The sequence below is a fragment of the Gouania willdenowi genome, chromosome 12 (genome assembly GCF_900634775.1).
Source record: "Gouania willdenowi chromosome 12, fGouWil2.1, whole genome shotgun sequence".
Taxonomy (NCBI): Eukaryota; Metazoa; Chordata; class Actinopteri; order Blenniiformes; family Gobiesocidae; genus Gouania; species Gouania willdenowi.
In genome coordinates, this window is record NC_041055.1 from 3,906,277 (window position 1) to 3,928,113 (window position 21,837).

Genomic DNA, 21,837 nt, shown 5'->3' on the forward strand with positions numbered 1-21,837 from the left:
TCTATTATAAATATACTGTACATTTATTATATTGATATATATGTGTATGGATGTATAATGTATATATTAATTTGTTATTATAGATATAATATAGATGTTTGGAGGTGTTTTAGGTCTCAGTGTTTGACAAAAAAACCTAGGATTTATTTTAAATAAAGCTTCCATTGATTGAAACAGAGTTTGAATGTTCTCTTTTTTTTCTCCTGTGTAGCATTAGTTTTAATCAGAAAAAAAAACCTCTCTGATGTAACAGTGAAGTTTGTTTCCGTGTTAGATGGTGAACACCTGAATCAGAAAACATCAAACTGCTTTTAATCCCTAAGAAAACCACCATCTGTTACGATCACCAGCTGAAACATTACACCATGAACCGCTAATCCTTACACACTGACCGGAAGTGTACACAGTCATACATTTAGTTGATTTTAAATCTCTATGAGCGCATAAAGTACATGATTAATGTCAATAATTAGAATAATTTAGTAACGGAACGCTCGTGTGCCGCTTTAACCCGTTAAACGCATGCGCGCACACAGCACGTTGTTTGGTTGCCCTGGTAACCAGAAGACGAACGCGGGCCAAAATGGAGAGGCAGGTAAGACTCCGCGATAACTATATATTTTAATAACAAAGCAGCAAAGATTGGTTCATCAAACTTCACCATCTGTGTTCGACTCAAACAAACCATTAAGAACGTTTTACTATTAAAAGTAAGTAAGTAGTTTATTTATAAAGCGCTTTTTGCAGATAAAATCACAAAGTGCTGTACAGAGTTGTGGTAAAAGTACAAGTGCAACACAATAGAATAATAAAACAAGAGTACATAAATATCATAAGAACAGCAACATTAGGATAAATAAAAATTAAAATCCAGTAACTAAAAGCTTTACTGTAAAGTGTAGTCTTCAGCAGTTTTTTAAGTGTCCACACAGTTGAGTGACACAATTACATGGATTAAATGACCTATAGGCTGTATTACTACTGCATATGAAGTATAAATACTGCACATGAAGTATAAATACTGCATATGTAGTATAAATACTGGACATGTAGTATAAATACTGCACATGAAGTATAAATACTGCACATGAAGTATAAATACTGCACATGTAGTATAAATACTGGACATGTAGTATAAATACTGCACATGTAGTATAAATACTGGACATGTCGTATAAATACTGCACATGTAGTATAAATACTGGACATGTAGTATAAATACTGCACATGAAGTATAAATACTGCACATGAAGTATAAATACTGCACATGAAGTATAAATACTAGACATGTAGTATAAATACTGGACATGTAGTATAAATATTGCACATGAAGTATAAATACTGCACATGAAGTATAAATACTGGACATGTAGTATAAATACTGGACATGTAGTATAAATACTGGACATGAAGTATAAATACTGCACATGAAGTATAAATACTGGACATGTAGTATAAATACTGCAAATGTAGTATAAATACTGGACATGTCGTATAAATACTGCACATGTAGTATAAATACTGGACATGTAGTATAAATACTGCACATGAAGTATAAATACTGCACATGAAGTATAAATACTGGACATGTAGTATAAATACTGGACATGTAGTATAAATACTGCACATGAAGTATAAATACTGGACATGTAGTATAAATACTGCACATGTAGTATAAATACTGGACATGTCGTATAAATACTGCACATGTAGTATAAATACTGGACATGTAGTATAAATACTGCACATGTAGTATAAATACTGGACATGTAGTATAAATACTGCACATGTAGTATAAATACGGGACATGAAGCATAAATACTGCACATGAAGTATAAATACTGCACATGAAGTATAAATACTGCTCATGAAGCATAAATACTGCATATGAAGTATAAATACTGCACATGTAGTATAAATACTGCATATGCAGTACAAATACTGGACATGTAGTATAAATACTGCACATGTAGTATAAATACTGGACATGTAGTATAAATACTGCACATGAAGTATAAATACTGCACATGAAGCATAAATACTGCACATGAAGTATACATACTGCACATGAAGTATAAATACTGCTCATGAAGCATAAATACTGCATATGAAGTATAAATACTGCACATGTAGTATAAATACTGCTCATGAAGCATAAATACTGCATATGAAGTATAAATACTGCACATGTAGTATAAATACTGCACATGAAGTATAAATACTGCACATGAAGCATAATCACTGCATATGAAGTATAAATACTGGACATGTAGTATAAATACTGGACATGTAGTATAAATACTGCACATGAAGTATAAATACTGAACATGAAGTATAAATACTGCACATGTAGTATAAATACTCGACATGAAGTATAAATACTGGACATGTAGTATATATACTGGACATGCAGTATAAATACTGCACATTAAGTATAAATACTGCACATGTAGTATAAATACTGGACATGTAGTATAAATACTGCACATATAGTATAAATACTGCACATGTAGTATAAATACTGCACATTAAGTATCAATACTGCACATGAAGTATAAATACTGGACATGTAGTATAAATACTGGACATGTAGTATAAATACTGCACATGAAGTATAAATACTGGACATGTAGTATAAATACTGGACATGTAGTATAAATACTGGACATGTAGTATAAATACTGCACATGAAGTATAAATACTGGACATGCAGTATAAATACTGGACATGAAGTATAAATACTGGACATGTAGTATAAATACTACACATGTAGTATAAATACTGGACATGAAGTATAAATACTGGACATGAAGTATAAATACTGGACATGTAGTATAAATACTGCACATGTAGTATAAATACTGGACATGAAGTATAAATACTGCACATGTAGTATAAATACTGCACATGAAGTATAAATACTGCACATGTAGTATAAATACTGCACATGAAGTATAAATACTGGACATGTAGTATAATTACTGCACATGTAGTATAAATACTGCACATGAAATATAAATACTGCACATGTAGTATAAATACTGCACATGAAGTATAAATACTGGACATGAAGTATAAATACTGGACATGTAGTATAAATACTGCACATTAAGTATAAATACTGGACATGTAGTATAAATACTGCACATTAAGTATCAATACTGGACATGTAGTATAAATACTGCACATGTAGTATAAATACTGCACATTAAGTATCAATACTGGACATGTAGTATAAATACTGCACATGAAGTATAAATACTGCACATGAAGTATAAATACTGGACATGAAGTATAAATACTGGACATGTAGTATAAATACTGGACATGTAGTATAAATGCTGCACATGAAGTATAAATACTGGACATGAAGTATAAATACTGGACATGTAGTATAAATACTGGACATGTAGTATAAATACTGCACATGAAGTATAAATACTGCACATGTAGTATAAATACTGCACATGAAGTATAAATACTGGACATGAAGTATAAATACTGGACATGTAGTATAAATACTGCACATGAAGTATAAATACTGGACATGAAGTATAAATACTGCACATGAAGTATAAATACTGGACATGTAGTATAAATACTGCACATGTAGTATAAATACTGCACATTAAGTATCAATACTGGACATGTAGTATAAATACTGCACATGTAGTATAAATACTGCACATTAAGTATAAATACTGGACATGTAGTATAAATACTGGACATGTAGTATAAATACTGCACATGTAGTATAAATACTGCACATTAAGTATAAATACTGAACATGTAGTATAAATACTGCACATGTAGTATAAATACTGCACATGTACTATAAATACTGCAAGTGTTGGAGGTAACTAGTTATTTTTGTAATATATTACAGTAATATATTCCTTTGAAGTAACTCAGTAGTGTAACTCATTACCAAAGTGAAAAGTGGTCATAAATTACTAGTTACATTTAAAGTAACTAAGTTACATGCATATTTAATTTAAATGCACATCTGTTTTGTTTTCTCACTGTTTACAATTATTTGAGGAAGAAAAAAAAAAGATGATCATTCCTTAAATATAACTTATGGGGAACAAAAAAGAGCTTTTTGCACTTTTGAAACAAAACTTAGACCGATGTTATTTGAACACATGTTGTATAAATGAAATACTGCACATTAAGAATAAATACTGCACATATAGTGTAAATAGTGCACGTAGTATATAAACTGCACATGATCAATACCTCACACTGACTGACAGGCTGTGTCCTTAAAAGTGTGTTGTTTTGTGTATCTGTGTGTGTTGTGTGTGTGTCAGTCTCACAGCTCGGCGCTTGCTCTGTTTGAATCAGATCTGCAGGAGCGAAGACAAAGGTAATCTGATTACATTAACACTGTGATTACAAGTTTTAATTGAATTGTGATTGTCTGTTATTAACTTTTAATTATTTACATTTTAAATGAAATTAAAGCATTGCCTGAAGTTGACTAAAATACGTCTACAATTTCCAAGAAACAATGCAACTATATGTTATAAATGTAAACATAAAAACTAGTTAATTCTAAAGTCAAACAGTTTGACTCATTAACAAACAGAAATACTAGTTAAAGGTAATCAAAGCAGTAACAACCAAAATGTGGAATAAACATAAATCTATTGAAGATCTGCTGAAGGTAATCTGATTACTCCTCCTCAGGCTGAAGGAGCAGCTGCAGGCAGAAGAACAGAACTTTATTCAGGAGCTGCAGAAGAAGAAGGAGGTGGAAAAAGAGGAAGAGAAGAAGAAGAGGAGAGAGCGGGTGATCGAGCTGAGAGAGCGAAGGGAGAGAGAGAGAGAGCAGCTGGTTACACACAAACTGGAACAACTGTTCAGGTAACACACACACACACACACACACACACTATAGGTGAACACGATGTAAAGTTTTTCTCTAACTTTTATCGGATATTTTAATTGAACACACTTGAACTGAGGACAGATGACGAGAGTAATATCATTTCAATGAGGTTTATTCTAGATTACAATCACAATCAATGTAAATGATGCAACGTCAAGCAAATTCCCTTCAAGCGACACAACTCACTCGATTGCAGCCACTCAATCGTGCCATCTGAGTTGCCTGAAGTCGCTCAAAGTTGAAAATTTTGAAAATTTCAAGCGACTTCGGCTGATGCTGTATCTCGACATCCAATTGGCAACGAGCCTGAAGTGCCACTGGAAACGACAATCATCCATATGGTATTCACAGAGCTCTGAGCGCTTCATGAGGATCTCATGAATCCAGAGACGACGGCGTCTAGCCTTCCAGCGTTTCTGGATTTTGTACAAGTTCAGTGCCACAATCGTGAGAGGATCAGCCATGATTTATTTAAAAATGAAAATTGAGTCGGAAACAGGCTTTGAAATTGGCGCGGTAGATGAAGCGAGAAAAAAGCACAACTATGGTTAGGGGACTCATCATGGGTAATTTAAGCAACTGGAGTCGCTGAAGTCGCGTTCGGCGTGAACGAACCTTTAATTTGGTGCGTTCACACCGAAAGCGACTTTGGCGTCTCTGGCGACTAGATTACATTTAAAATCAATGTAGATGACGCGACGTCAAGTGTCCTCCCTTTAAGCGACGCGACTCACGCAATTCCAGCAACTCAATCGCGCGATCTGAGTCACTGGAAGTCTCTCAAAAGCCGCGTCCCAATACCCACACTACGCCCTACGGACTTCCACAAAGGGTACACTTGGTGTAAGTGAGCTTTGGATGTAAAGTGTGTAATTAAACAAGTGTGCCGAAAGGGTAGAATTGGGACAGTTTGCGGTTACATCAACCTCCTGAGTCAGGACATCATCAATTGTTAATAGCAGCTGCGCTGGCTACTGTATATGAACTATATAATATAGATATATAAATTATATTATTATTATTGGGATGTCCCACGACAAAAGGATTTATGGGTAATTCCCTTCATCAGAGTCTACTTGCATGCACGCTTCGCACAGATGTGCATGAAGGGTGCATAGTGGGCGGAACTGAAGCACACTACATTTGATTGGGAGTGCACAACCGAGGGGCGCAAGTGTGGGTATTGGGACACAGTCAAAGTTGAAAATGTTGAACTTTTCAAGCGACTTCGAATGACGCTGTGTTGCAACATCCGATTTCTCCCTACGTCACTTCCCCGCTTGTCACGTCACTGGAGAAACATGAAGGAAAGAGTCATCGTGGCTGTATGCGGCTAGCTCTTCTTGTATGATACTTGCGCTCCTTTTTTTACCGGAACCACAATAAAAGGGAGCAAGCATGTGTGAGAGTTATTGTGGATTTTGTACAACAAGTACAATACTGCGATTGTGGTCGGATCAGCCATGTTTTATGTGAAGAAGAAAATTGAGCCGGAAACAGGCTTTGAAATTAGCGTGGTAGATAAAGCGAGCGGGCTATTTGTTTATACCGAAAGCAACTTCAGCAACTCTGGCAACTAGATTACATTCAAAATCAATGTAAAAGACGCGTTGTCAAACGACATCCCTTCAAGCGATGCAACTCACGCAATTCGGAAGTCGTTCAAAGTTGAAAATGTTTTCAAGCAACTTTCGCTCTGCGTCACTTCCCCAGTCTTCACGTCACTGGGGATACATGGAGGAAAGAGTCATCGTGGCTGTATGTGGCTAGCCCGTCTTGTACGACACCTGTGCTCCTTTTTACCAGAACCGCAATAAAAGGGAGCAAGCATGGGTGCAAGTGGTTGTGGATTTTTTACAAGTACATTGAGATCGTGGTTGGATCAGCCATGTTTCAGGCCGGAAACATGCTTTGAAATTGGTGGGGTAGATGGAGAGATGAAGCTAGCAAAAAGTGTGACTATGTTCAAGTGACACATCATGGACGATTTTAGGTATTATAGATGCTGAAGTCACATTTGGTGTGAACGCACCTTTAATTCGGTGCATTTACACTGAAAGCAACTTCAGCAACTAGATTACGTTCAAAATCAATGTAAATTACTCAATGTCAACCGACGCGATTCCAGCGACACACTTGCGTGATCTGAGTCGCTGAAAGTCGCTGAAAGTTGAAAATGTTGAACTCTTCAAGCGACTTCGAGTGACGCCGTGTGGCGACATTCAATCGTCAACGAGTTTCTTCCCACGTCACTGGGTACCACACCTGTGCTCCTTTTTACCGGAACTGCAATAAAAGAGAACAAGCATGGGTGCAAGTGATTGTGGATTTTTTTGTACAATACCACAATTGTGGTAGGATCAGCAGAAACAGGCGGAGTAAATGAAGAGATGAATCGAGCAAAAACGCAACTACATTCAAGTGACTCACTCACTCACTCACTCACTCACTCACTCACTCACTCACTCACTCACTCACTCTGGTCCTCAGGCAGAGCTCGGAGCAGCGTGACATTGAGACGACCCTGAGGCAGCAGCAGGGGTGGGCGGAGCTTCAGGCTCAGGTGAAGCAGAGAAAGGAGGCGTGTGATTGGAGGATGAAGGAGCAGCGTGCGTTTGAGGAGCTGTGGGAGTCTGACAGGAGAGCCAAGGAGGAGCGCCACAGGAGGGAGGAGGAGGAGAGGAGGGAGAGACAAACTCAGCTCCAGCACGAGCTGCGTCTGCAGAGAGAAGAGGTCAGTGTGGTGTGTGTGTGTATGTGATGCTAATGTGTTGTTGTCTCTTATGCTTTGTTTGTGTGTTTGTTGTGTGTCTGTCAGAGGAAACGTCAGAGTTTGGATGGAGACGAAACAAAGCTTCAGAAGGTTTGAGTCCCTGAACGCTGCCTTTAAACAACTCTGTTTTATTTAACATCTGAACCACTGACACTAAACATCTTCTGTAAATCATCAGATCATTGTTCATTGATCCTTGAATTAATATTTCTCAAGCTTTGATCTCAGGGTTAGGTTAGTGTAGGTTTTTTCTCTCTGTTCTTTTATTGAACAGCTCGTATGAGGTGTCAAATGTAAAAACTCGGTCACTGTTTCATAACCAACATATTTTGAACATTTAGCTCACTTTTCTTTCATTTGAGACAAAAACTCATGTAAAAAAAAAAACAGCATGCTCTATATCATTGTTAAAAAAGTTTATACAGTACATGGAAAATAAATCTAAATGTTAAATCTAAATTGAAGTGTTACATCTAAATGTTAAATGGAAATCTACAGTATGTAGTGATTTGCATTAGTATGTAGTGCTATCACATTAGATAGCATGGAAAGATTGAGTATGTGAGAAACACCCAGGTGTATACTATATCGGGACCTTTTTGAAGTATGCACGGTGGGCACACTAGTCATACTCAACCGTCCCATGATGCATTGCGAGCGGAATGTGAAAGGGTCCTGGGACCGGTGCCATGTACTGAGTTTACCTCTGTACTGAGATCATAACCCTAACCTAATCCAGTAAACAAATAAAACACGTGTCCGTTCAATTTGAAAACAAAAATAAACAAAAATTATTTATTATCTTTTTAGCAAAAATTCATTTTCCGGTAGCGTGCATATGCAATCCCAGTACATGACACTGGCTTCAAGCTAAAAGTCAAAGATTTTCAAAACAAAAGCATCTCTTGTTGACTTTCATTATTTTTTTTTTTTTTGTTTTTTTTTTTGTTTTTTTTTTTTAACTTGTTTGTAAATAGGGCCTCCAAAAAAGAAATGTGGGAATTAAATGTGGGAATTAAATTAAGTGTGGGAATTAAATGTGTTTCTGTGAGTTTTATGAATCAGAAGTGGAGAATCAACAGAGATATTTAGCCTCAGTGTGATTCAGGTTTTTGTCGTTGTAGGTTTGAAATGTATCTTGGGAAACTTGGAAGTATACTTCAGTGTGAACGCTCATCATCCTAATCATACTTTTCTCGTAAAAATATAATATCAGTGTTAAATCTAAATGTTAAATTTAGATTAAACATTTAGATTTAACATTTAGATTTAACATTTAGATTTAACATTTAGATTTAAATATAACAGTTAGATTTAGATTCAATATTTATTCATTTAAACATTTTTATGAGAAAAAAATCCAATTTCATAAATATTTCTGTAAATCTGCTCAAAAGTAACAAAAAAATCAGACATGTTTTTTAAAACATATTTGTTGCTAAGTGTTACGAAGAGTTGATGTTTATTTTAGCATGCGCAACTTTACAATCGGCGCCCATAAGTATATACTGGTACTCATTGAGTTCATTTGTGCGTGTGCGTGCGTGTGTACTGAGGTGTGATACATACGCCCCCCTGTGGACTCAGTAGGTGCTGCAGGTTGTAGCCAAACTGCTTATCAACAAACACAAACCTCACAAATCTATGAAAGGTTCCCTTGTGTCTGTGTGTGAAAAAATAAAAGTTCTTCAACATTATTTTTTACGAGCTTTTCTTTTGAAAAACAATGCACACAACCAGGTAAAAACACATCATCTAAATGATGAGGATTAGCTCTGAGGACACAGACACACACTGAGGCTTAAGTGTGGATTAGAATTAGACTTTTATTCTAAGGAGTGGTCCAGCAGTGGTAGAGGATTGGGTGGTCCAGGAGCAGGCGGAGGACCAGGAGTTATTAGTCAGTGCAGTGACTAAGGTCTCTGCAGAGAGTGGGGGGAGGGGATGGGAGGGGGGGGTAGATGGAGGAAAGCAGGTAGTCAGGACTAGAGCATGGTCATGACATCACTAACGGAGGGAAGGAAATGTGACGTGTGAAACCCTTTTTTCCCTCTTTGTAACTTTTTTTTTTTAATACAAAATTAAAAACTTACCAATGGAACCACAATTTATAATTTGTTCACTTCACTCAAGATTAAACAGTGTTATGGTAAACAATCATAGAAAACAAAATAAAACAATGAAACAAAACAGGGAATGTCATTTGTGCATTTATGAAAAAAATCACGTTAAAAACTAAGTATGCAAATATCAATCATTTAGAATAAAAAGAAGAAATTAAAAAAAATACACAGTAATAAACAAAGTTCAAGTCAATCCTTATTGACACAAGGGGACTTTTCAATCAATTCTGCTAATCAATAATCTAATTCAGTGGGGATTTTTTTTTATAGTGTCTTTATAGACTTCATATACAAGTTAAATTTGTTTAGGAAAACAACACATTTTGGGGAGGATTTTAAAAATCTATTTCTGTGGATAAAGAATTTGGTTAAACATAACATTATGTTACAGCAGCGTTTCTCATTTTTATTTAGCAAGATCATACCAAAAGTTATGACATCTTTAGAAAATGCTGGAAATAATGTAATTTTATGTTTGATCCAATTTTGAATACTGTGCCAAAATATCTGTATTACATCACATGAAAAAAAAGGTCTGTAGTTTCAGTGTTGGTTTCATAAGATGTGCATGCAATATCTTCAATATTAAAATGCGATCTAAGTGATTCTTTAAACGAATAAATACTTTTCATCATTTTGAAATGTGTTTCTTTCATTTTGGGGGCGTGTGAAACCTTTGAGTGGGTAGAAAACCAAACAATGTCAACATGGACACAAACATTTATTAGGGAAACAAAAGTAGAATCAGTTTCTACAGAAAAGACAAATCAAAGACTTTATCAAAGTCTAAAACATCAAAGGATCAAAGGGAGGAGTCACTCGGTTTAGACTCATGAAACCTTCATCATCATCATCATCATCATCATCATCACAGTCAGGGTGTTGACTCCAGTGTTTACTGTAATTACACACTGTAGCCGGTTGCATCACATTTTATTGTGAAACAATTAGAATGTAGAAACAATTGTGTGTACCTGTGTATGTGTGTAAGTATATGTATGTATGTGTGTCATACCAGGGGAGGGAGTGGTCTGGGAGTGGACACACACACACACACACACACACACGCACACACACACACACACACACACACACACACGCACACACACACACACACACACACACACACACACACACACGCACGCACACCTTGTCATTTCTCATAGTCTTCTTTCAGGTCCTCGGATGAGTGGATGGCAGATTACAACCCCTACTCTCAGGTAACTATGTGTGTGTGTGTGTGTGTGTGTGTGTGTGTGTGTGTGTGTGTGTGTGTGTGGGGGGGGTTAATGTTCACAGAAACACACAATCAGATGCGATAACTCAGGCCAGGGACACGTGACCAGAACTTGCCAGTGAGGGGAACAATTGGCCTTACACTTACACACACACACACACACACACACACACACACACACACACACACACACACACACACACACACACACACACACACACACAGTGACATATATATACACACACACACACACACACACACACACAGTGACATATATATACACACACACACACCGGCTCTAACTCTAATCGGATCGTGAGTCCCTCCAGGCCTCTGATCGGATTAAATACTCGGTGTCTTGTTTTTTTTAAATAAACGCCGCTTTGGGAACTGCTTGTCTTTAATGCGCACGCGCGCACCGCACTGTGAGCGGACCGGAAGAACCTACCTGTTACCTCCAGGAAGACGTGACGTCACATACAGTGAGCGCACCTGCTGAGCTTCAGACTCACAGACCGAAACTCACCGACCGACAGAGTGAGTGACGGACAGTCTGTGAACGGACAGACGGACTAACGGATGGAAGTTTATTAACGGACGCGGTGTCGGTGACGGACGGAACAAACATGTCTGTGAACGAGTTGTTCACTCAGGTGAGTGCAAACAACAAGCCGAGCTCACTGAGTTGTTAAAGTTCAACATCCACCCACAGAGGAACTAGTGTGTGTGTGTGTGTGTGTGTGTGTGTGTGTGTGTGTGTGTGTGTGTGTGTGTGTGTGTGTGTGTGTGTGTGTGTGTGTGTGTGTGTGTGTGTGTGTGTGTGTGTGTGTGTGTGAGAGAGAGAGAGAGAATGTGTGTCACTATGTGTGTGAGTGTTAATGTGTGTATATGTCAGTGTGTGTGAGTGTGTTTCTGTGTCTGTGTGTGGGTATGTATATGTCAGTGTGTATGTCAGTGTGTGTATATGTCACACTGTGTGTGTGTGTCTGTCTTTGTGTGTGTATATATATATATATATATGTGTATGTCACTATCTGTGTGTGCGTGTGTCATGCATTGATACACGCACACACTGCAGTGAGTAGGTGGATGTAGTAGGGCTGCACGATTATTGCCAAAATGATCATCACGAATATTTTGATCAATATTGTAATCTTAATTATTAATCACTAGGGTCATGAATCTGACGATACGATTCACGATTTTTATGTCACGATGCGATATATACCGATACTAAACAATAAGATATACATCGCACAATCAATAATTACAAATTTCATCATTACAAGTACAAAATGGTGTGAATAACTATTGAATTCATTTTTTTAACTTGTGAGAACAGATAAATGCTAACTAACTGTAATTCCAGTACCAATATTAAAAACAAGTGGTATGTTTATCAAACTGTCAAATTACATTTTTCAAAAGTTTAACTTTTGCTTCTACAACAGATTCTGATTCTGTTAAGTTATTAAAAAAAAAATACCACATATATCTATACAAGTGTCCAGTATGTTTTATGAAAATAAAGTTTTATCAACTTTCAGCTAAAATGTATTGAGCAGTGACGTAGTTTAACAAGGTCTGATATGGTTCACTGACACATAGTGACTGGGCGTTTACATGCTATGCAGATGTTAATGCATTCAATTGTTTTTTTCTTTATAAAAAACATGATTAAAAAAATCAATTTGGGATTGATACAATAATCGAGTGGTGAAATATTGCGATATATTGATGAATCCATTTTTTCTTACACCCTTATTAATCACAGTTATTCATCATGTTGGGAAAAGTTCTGTATTTTGATTGAAGTACTTTTTAAACAAATAATATGTGAATAGTTTGGACTGCATGGACAATGATAAATACTACAAAAATACAAATTTACCCCAACATTTGAACTTTCCTATTCTTTAACTGAATAGATAAACTGTTACAGACTCAGGGTTGGATTCACTGTGATCTGAAACAAAGGGTGGTAAACCACGTGCGTCCCTAATTCCGTTGGTCGTGCTGTTTCCTCGCCTGCTGTGTGGGAATTCACTAACATTGCAACACTAATAAGTGCACTTATAGATGCGGTTGAGACCGCCCTATTTAAATAAACATTTTGCTTTTTCAACGTGGAGAAGTGAGTACGGTGGCTGGGAAGTGTCAGGTGAATGCATTTACAGAAATGAACACAAATGCAAAAAGGTCACAACACGAATGCAAAATGGCCACAACTAAGTGTTTCCGCAACGTAAGTGTTTCCGACGGACCGGTATTATGATACGATAGCCTAATATGAAAAATATAAGAGTATCCTAATCAACTTTCACTTACTTTCATACGTGTTTCGATGTCTTCTTCTTGTTCTTCTCTGTTCTGGTGGGTTAAAAACATCCGCCAGAAACGTGTCCGTCTGTAATACCGGTCCGTTGGGGAAACCCGGTGGCTGGGAAGTGTCAGATGAATGCATTTAAAGAAATGAACACAAATGCAAAAAGGTCACAACACGAATGCAAAATGGCCACAACGGAAGTGTTTCCGACGGACCGGTATTACAGACGGACACATTTCTGGCTGATATTTTTAACCAGCCGTAGGTGAGTGCACAGAATCACTAAATGACATTTGAAGAAGTTCAGTTGGAGGCAGGTGGACTTCTCTGTCTGCTGCACAAACATTTAATAATGTAGAAAACAAAATAAACAAATACATTTTTTAAATTTTTAATCTTTTTTAAATAACTTTAAAAGCTAACCTAAAACCTATATTTTTTCCCCCTAATTTAATGTGGGTGCTCCGATAGGTCCTGTAACTTTGCTCTTTAAGCATGCAGATCTGATGTTGCCATTGATCTGAGTTAATGCAGCAACACAGTCTGTCAATTAGACAATCAGCACCATTTGAAGATGATCTACTGAGCGTCATCCAGCAGGTCTGAGCTCCTGTGTAGTCACGCGCACTCATTTGTAAACATTGTGCCATCGGTGCATAAATTACGCATGCTTTTCAGCTGATTCTGGCCTGACGCTCCTACCATAAACATGACACGAGAGTTTTACGGTCAAAACTTGGAGAGTGTGTTTTGTGTCATCATTTACTGCAGCTGATCTCTGTGTGTGTGTTTGTACCTGCTTGTCACTCATACTATTTTCCTGTGCTAAAACAATCACCTCAAATGGTTCCAGATTTTCTTAAATGCATTGCACCCACTGCATTAATTTATTTGCATTTCCTCCTCCCATATTTTTTGCACCCCTTATGAGATCCGCCTACTATACATATTCATCAGAGGGAAACGCGCTAAATGGACTGTGGGTGCATTGTGAAATGCAGAAGACGCGCAGTCTTGATTCCCTGGGGTTTGTACCCCTTATTAGTGTGTGGAGTGACGTTTGCACACGTTTTTAATACCCCTAAACCTTTAGTGAATTTGCCCCTCAGAGTGCAACTCCTTGAAAAGAAATCTCAGCATCTAAACAAAAGTTAAGAACATCAGGTTTTGGGCAAGAAACACCAGCCTGTCAACATTTTCTAGCTTGAACGTCTGCTAGACACTAACAGAGATGTTGTGAAGCAACATTCAGGTGGATGAAAAAGATTACCTTTCCCTGTGGCGCACATACACAACTTTGCTGCACTCTTTACATGTGACTTCTTGTTTAATGGTACTTGCTCTTAAAGCTGCAGTTTGTGGAATCCTCTCTCCGCTCTGTTTTGAAACTGAAACTAAACCTCCCATACCGGTGTCTTTTATGAACGCTCTTAGTGACTTTTTGCTGTTTTAGAGATTCTAACATGAATGCACATATTACTCTGTAGTTACTGTCCTGAGCAGCGGCTGCTGCCGTCGGCTCGTCCCCACCACAAGCACACACGGGGCTGTGATCTCAGCTGCCTGCCGCTCTGAGCGGATTGATAACCATCACTCCGCATCCAGATTTCCAGACTATAAAATGAATTCACCTTGAATAAGCTTCTCTAGGTTTACACGCTCGTCTGTTATCACGCTCTCTCTGACACCAGTGTGTGTGTGTGAATGGGGGCGGACCCTGCGCGGTCATGGAGGGTCCTGAGGACACAAAGTGGTCCGTTCCTCCTCAGTGTTTGTGGCATTAAACTGTTGCTTCTCCACCTCGGTCTGACTTTTTCCTAACGCTGTTATGGAGACTTTTACTACCGATGGTACGCGAATGCGCCTGACTTCAGTCGAGCAGCCAATAGTAACAGCTCATGAAGCACACGTGTCTGTAGAAAGATCTCTGATTGGCTGACATAAACTTAATTTACAGGGCCAGGAGGAGATAAGATTCACGTGTCCACTCAAAACACTTTGCTTACAATATTCTCAAAGATGATTATGGATTTTTGACGAAATGATGCCAAAAAAAGTTAGATACTGCAGCTTTAATCCGAAACAGCATCATGGTGCTGCTTTCTTCTCTCGACATGACTCGTTCTCATCAGTCTAGTTATCAAGGCTGTGTTCAAAATGTCACACTCCGTACTACGCACTACAAACTCAATGAGTATATACTGTTTACTATATACTATGTACTACATCCTAACCATACTATGTAAGTATGGTTACGATGATGAGCGTTCCCACTGAAGTACACTTCCAAGTTTCTCAAGATGCATTTAGAACCTACAACGACAAAAACCTGAATCACACTGAGGCTAAATATCTCTGTTGATTCTCCACCTTTACTTTGAAAGTTCTGAAAACATTTTAAGGGTGCTTTCACACATATAGTCCACTGGACTGCGGTTCTTGCGGCAAATCTGCAACATTGTTGTTAAATGTTGTTTATTTAAATAAAATACTCCACATTAGATGAGTTTTTGTACAATAAATATTCATAGATATATGGAAAATGTAGTTTTTTGACACTTAACGCAACCTTGACCTTGACATTTTGGCTCCAAAAAATGTCGTTGACATTGCCCCTATGAGATGACATATGTGTCATTAGTGCTGCATTAATAGCCTAGAAGGAGTTCTAGGACAAAGAAGTTGCGGAAGAAAAATAATCAGAACTCCTATGATAATGATGTATTTGGCAATTTTCAATTACCAAATACAATTATTAAAAATGACCCATAAACAAAATGAGTGTGGAAATGTTTGTGTATGTGTGGAGAGCACTGGGTGTTGAGTGTGTGTGTGTGCAGTTTGTTTTACTGCTCTGCTGCCCTGTCACTGTTGTGCCGTCACGTCCTACATTCGGTTCCTCTTCCTATGTTTTCCAAAAGAAATCCTAAAACAATCCCTGCAGAATCCCCACATGATCCCACAACCTGCGCTATGCACTACATAAACACAGCTGATGCCGCGCCGTCTCACGCCTCAGAGGCGTCACGTCCCCGGTAACCTACCGCAGAATAACTTTAACATCATTGTGTCCTTGCTTTCAATATCGGGTTAAATTCACTTAAAAATTGTTGATTTTGTTGCCAAATTTTGTGTGATTTAGTGAAATTGTTTATGAGAAAATCAAGATTTGTGAAAAAGTTGAGTTTTTTCCACAATTTGTATTTAAAAATGACTGCATTCACATTATATAAACAAAGGAAAAATGCAAGCCCCTAAAATGTTGTGCTTTCATTAAATTGGTGAATTTGAGATATTTACAACTTTTATTATTTGGTTATTTATGCAATAATTACTGTTTTCTTTGTCATTTTTAATTTCTCCTGTGAGCCAAACTGGAGGCTCTAAAAGGCCAGATTTGGCCCCCGGACCTTGAGTTTGACACATGTTATAGATCATTATGTCTGAGTTAATCAAACTAGTTTATCATTATTTAATGAACTAATGTGGATCCAAATGATTTAGATCTGAAATACAGGATCAATTTATTCTGACTTTGTCTTAAAAACAACTCTTCAGTCACATTACAAACATTCACATTTTCTAATAATTTCAGCTGACAAATGAGATTCTTCAGTGTTTATTCTGCTAGTCTGAGTCGAGAGCTTTATTATAAGATCACATATAGGTGGATTGTTGTGAGAGAAAGACGACGTGGAGATTATAGACCCTCACACATGGCAGTGATTACCTGGATTAAAACGTCTCTCATCATATAAAGGGTTCCTCTCCATTTACTCAGATTTCAAAATAAAAGAACATGTTCATCAGAAATCAAAGCAAACATTAGGCTACCTCACTTTTATTCTATACAGACCAAAGATTCTGAGATTTTTATTTGTTTTTTTAAATTGGGACTAAATGTATTAAAAATATTTTAATATGTAAATACATGGGATTGTAGCTAATTTTCATCTCTTGTCCCATTAGCAGGTTGGTGATAAAACAAACATCTCTAAATAAACAAATTAAATAATTAACCAAAAAAATTAAATAAAAAGAATAAAATAAAACATCCATCCATCCGTCCATTTTCTTCCGCTTTATCCGGGGCCGGGTCGCGGAGGCAGCAGTCTCAGCAGAGATGCCCAGACCCCCGATCCACACATACCACCTCCAGCCGGTATGGGGGAACCCCGAGGCTACACCAGGCCAGCTCAGAGACATAGTCCCTCCAGCATGTCCTGGGCCTTTCACGAGGCCTCTGCCCAATAGGACATGCCTGAAACACCTCCCGAGGGAGGCGACCAGGAGACATCCGAAACAGATGCCCGAGCCGCCTCAGCTGGCTCCTTTCGACGTGAAGGAGCAGCGACTCTACTCCGAGCTCCTCCCGAGTGACTGAGCTTCTCACACTATCTCGAAGGGGTGCCCAGCCACCCTGCGAAGGAAACTCATTTTGGCCGCCGTTTATCCACAATCTTGTCCTTTCGGTCATTACCCAAATCTCATGACCATAGGTGAGGGTAGGAACGTAGATCGATCGGTTAATTATTAATATTATATTTTATCATACAGGTGGTCCAGGGCCCTTTGCTAAGAATAAAACACAGAGATCATATTAAAAAACCGGTAACGTACAAGAACCGTGAACGATCTGTGTGACAAGAAGATAAAAGATAGACCTACAAATTTGGGGACCGTGACAATTATACATCGTAGATTGTAAAGTGCTTGTGTGTAAGTTAAAGTGGCGTAATGCTAAATTGCTAAAGTGCATGGTGCTACCTCATTATATTGCACATTGTCAGATTATTGTACAGGAATATGAATGAGTATATAACATTGCACACTACCCTACTTTCCTGATTATTAAGTGCTATGTTGGCGATATTATTGCACGATGCTCATAACACACAGATGCACATGCAGAAATGTAGGTACAGTATATATTGTACTAAAAAGCATACATAGATTTATTCATGTACGCAGTAGTGTACAATTGTATGTGGTTCCCCAAAGATTAGATACAATTATGTCCACAAATTTGGTTTTCCAACAACCATTCCCTAAGGCAGGGGTTCTCAACCTTATGGTCAGCAGACCCCATTTAGGGTCGTGAGACACTGAGAGGGGGTCACCAGATGCCTTCAAGAAACTACGAATATTTTTTGAATAATTTGAGCCCATTTTTGCTTCTTTTTACCCTTTTTCTGTAACGACACCAAACTTGTCATACAATATTTTAACCTATTTTCATCACTTTTTCTTGCCATATTTTTGCTTCTTTTAATGCATTTTTGCTACATTACTCCCATTATTGCCACTTCTCAATCACATTTCAATGCTTTTTCTGCACATTTTTTAAACTTTCAAGACATTTTCGTCACTTATAAACCCTTTCCACCATTTTTCCACCTAATGTCACATATGTTGATTTATTATTGTCACTTTTAACCTCTGTTCACCATATTTCATGCTTATTTTGCCAATTTAACCACATTCATGATTTCCATGCCACTTATTTGCCATTGAATTTTAATATTGACACTTTTAACTCTTCTTTTTCCCACTTTTTTTGTCCGTTTTTGGCCACTCTAATTTGCAACTTTTAACCAATTTCTGTGGTTTTCAAAATTCCATTTCACCAGCTTTTCCACCATTTCCACAGATTCTTTTTACAAACTTTTGAAGTGGTGGTTGGGCTTGATCATGTAAGATTTTACAAACTAGTACAGAATCAGTATATTTTAACACATTGTCCCAGTTTAGACTGTCATGTTTTTTTTAAATATCAGACCGTGCTTTTAATGCCTTTTTATAAACAGTTTCAATATTCAATCTATTTTATTCAAATACATTCTAACAATATTCTACAATCTTAATATTTAATTCCAGTTATATGATTCTACCAATTCACAAGCTAAACATCTATCTGACATGTTTGATTTTACACAAATTTATATACAGTAAGCAAGATGTTTCTGCCTTTTTTTTTTTTTTTACATTTTTTTTAACTTTTAACTTAAAATATACAATCATACCGTACAAGACACAGTAATGACAATAATTATTATCTACCCTTTGCCCGTACATCACATCCTATAGAGGCCCTCTGCTTTGGAATAGTTTATCTCCCCTAATCAGATCCATATCCTCCTCCTACTAATCACTCTTTAAAAGGCAGTTAAAAACACCTTATGCATTTATAAGTCATCCTACATTATACAGTTGTGTGCGAAAGTCAGGACACCCCTTTAAAAACAGCATATTTTATATATTTAAAAAGTTATATTCATATTTACTGTCTCTCTGGTATATGTGAAAAAAAGACAATATTGTCAGGAAACATTAATGCATAGTTACATTTTATTTTATAAATTGAACAAAATTACAAAAATGAAAAACATAATTTTGGCATGTGCAAAAGTCGGGGCACCCTGAGAGTTTCAAAGTGTCAGATTCTTTTTACAAGCTCAGACCTCTACCAGCTCATTGGTCCTGAAGCATGTGTCAACAATTGTCATTAGGGAGTGCCAGCTGGTGCCAATTTGAGGGTTTCTTAAATACGACGACTCCACAAACCTTGTACAAACACTCAGCAACCATGGGTTCCTCTAAGAAGCTGTGTAAGACAGAAAAAATGAAAGTAATTGATGCCCACAATGCCGGGGAGGGCTACAAGAAGATAGCAAAGCGTTTTCAGCTTGTAGTTTCCACAGTGCGAGGCATATTTAAGAGATGGCAGGTGAGGGGAACTGTGGAGGTCAAGAAGAGATCTGGAAGACCAAGGAAACTCTCGGAGAGAACAGCTCGTAGTCTGTTCAGAAAGGTAAACCAAAACCCACATTTGACTTCAAAAGACCTCCAGGAAGATTTAGCAGACTCAGGAGTGGTGGTGCACCCTTCCACTGTGCGCCGATACTTGCACAAACAAGACCTTCATGGAAGAGTCTGTAGAAAAAAACCTTATCTACGACCTCATCATAAATTACAACGTCAAAAATATGCAACAGAACATCTACAGAAGCCTGATGACTTTTGGAAACAAGTGCTGTGGACTGATGAAGTTAAAATAGAACTCTTTGGCCACAATAAGCAAAGGTATGTTTGGAGAAAAAAAGGAGCAGCATTTCATGAAAAGAACACCTTGCCAACTGTTAAATATGGGGGTGGATCCATCATGCTTTGGGGTTGTGTTGCAGCCAGTGGGACAGGAAACATTGCTCGGGTGGAGGGAAGAATGGATTCAATTAAATACCAGCAAATTCTGGAGGCAAATATCACAGCATCTGTAAAAAAGCTAAAGCTGAAAAGAGGATGGCTTCTACAACAGGATAATGATCCTAAACATACCTCCAAATCCATCATAGACTACTTCAAGAAACGCAAGCTGAAGGTTTTGGAATGGCCTTCACAGTCTCCCGACTTAAACATTATCGAAAATCTGTGGGTAGATCTTAAAAGAGCTGTGCATGCAAGACGTCCTAGGAATATTGCAGAACTGGAAGCCTTTTGCAAGGAAGAATGGGGAAAAATCCCAAATAATAGAATCCAGAGACTTGTTGTTGGCTATAAGAAGCGTTTACAAGCTGTGATATCTGCCAGAGGGGGTGTTACTAAGTACTGAAGGTACTGATGCTGTAGGGTGCCCCGACTTTTGCACATGCCAAAATTATGTTTTTCATTTTTGTAATTTTGTTCAATTTATAAAATAAAATGTAACTATGCATTAATGTTTCCTGATAATATTGTCTTTTTTTCCCATATACCAGAGAGACAGTAAATATGAATATAACTTTTTAAATATATAAAATATGCTGTTTTTAAAGGGGTGCCCTGACTTTCGCACACAACTGTATCTAATTAATTCATGCCCTCTCTCACTTTACTCTATGCCACAATGACTACAATCCACGTGTAATATGTATGTTTGTTTTCGCATATATGGATGTATGTATATTTGTTTTAATTTTGTATTTCTTTTTTAATTTTCAATAATTTTGTTCAATAATGATTTTTGTGTACTTTGTTTATATATTATTTTTCCTCGTATAGCAAAGTTCAATTGTGCATTTGGTCTGATTTTATCAGTGTTTATTTGTTATCCCTCATTTTATTTCATTTCATTCAATTTTTATTTGGAACAGTTTATAATACAACGAAACATAATACTATCAACAGTGGACAGACATTAACAGACATCAATACACTTTAGAGGCATGCTAGGGAAAACCCAAAAAACCCTCAACGGCCTTGACGAAGACGGCTCCTGATATGACAATTAAACTTTAAATACTTAGCCTTTAAATTGTTTTAGGCTCAGAAGTTGTTTTGTTTTCTCACCAAGTTGTGTGTGTTCATTCATTGTGTCTCATCGACCAATCAGCTCAGCTGCTCGTGGTCATGTGACTGCTGTTGGTTTGACTGGATTTGAATGAGTGTTGACGTCAGGAAGAGCCGGTCGATCCGGTCTCAGACTGAGGATGAGGTCATTCATTTCAG

General features: G+C 37.4%; 2 protein-coding genes across 8 annotated transcripts in view; both read left to right on the forward strand.

Annotated features, from left to right (window-relative positions):
• Positions 1–409: 409 nt before the first annotated feature.
• On the forward strand, positions 410–7,819 carry LOC114473646 (cilia- and flagella-associated protein 53-like). 2 transcript variants are annotated; one of them, XM_028463408.1, is made up of 5 exons: positions 410–595; positions 4,348–4,369; positions 4,693–4,869; positions 7,385–7,628; positions 7,713–7,819. In XM_028463408.1, the coding sequence occupies exons 1-5, from the start codon at positions 523–525 to the stop codon at positions 7,761–7,763; spliced, it is 567 nt and encodes a 188-aa protein (XP_028319209.1). In that variant the 5' UTR covers positions 410–522; the 3' UTR covers positions 7,764–7,819. The 2 variants fall into 2 exon arrangements, with proteins under 2 accessions (XP_028319209.1, XP_028319210.1); XM_028463409.1 differs by having other exon boundaries at positions 526–595; positions 4,314–4,369.
• A 3,063-nt stretch (positions 7,820–10,882) lies between these two features.
• Positions 10,883–21,837, forward strand: part of myo5b (myosin VB) — a 69,793-nt gene continuing 58,838 nt past the window's right edge. For 3 of the 6 annotated variants that reach the window (XM_028462374.1, XM_028462379.1, XM_028462377.1), the window contains exon 1: positions 11,252–11,680. In XM_028462374.1, the coding sequence (XP_028318175.1) occupies positions 11,654–11,680 (27 nt within the window). In that variant the 5' untranslated portion in view covers positions 11,252–11,653. Of the gene's footprint in view, positions 11,011–11,250; positions 11,681–21,837 lie in introns of those variants that run through there. The other 3 variants (XM_028462376.1, XM_028462378.1, XM_028462375.1) reach the window with 2 other exon arrangements.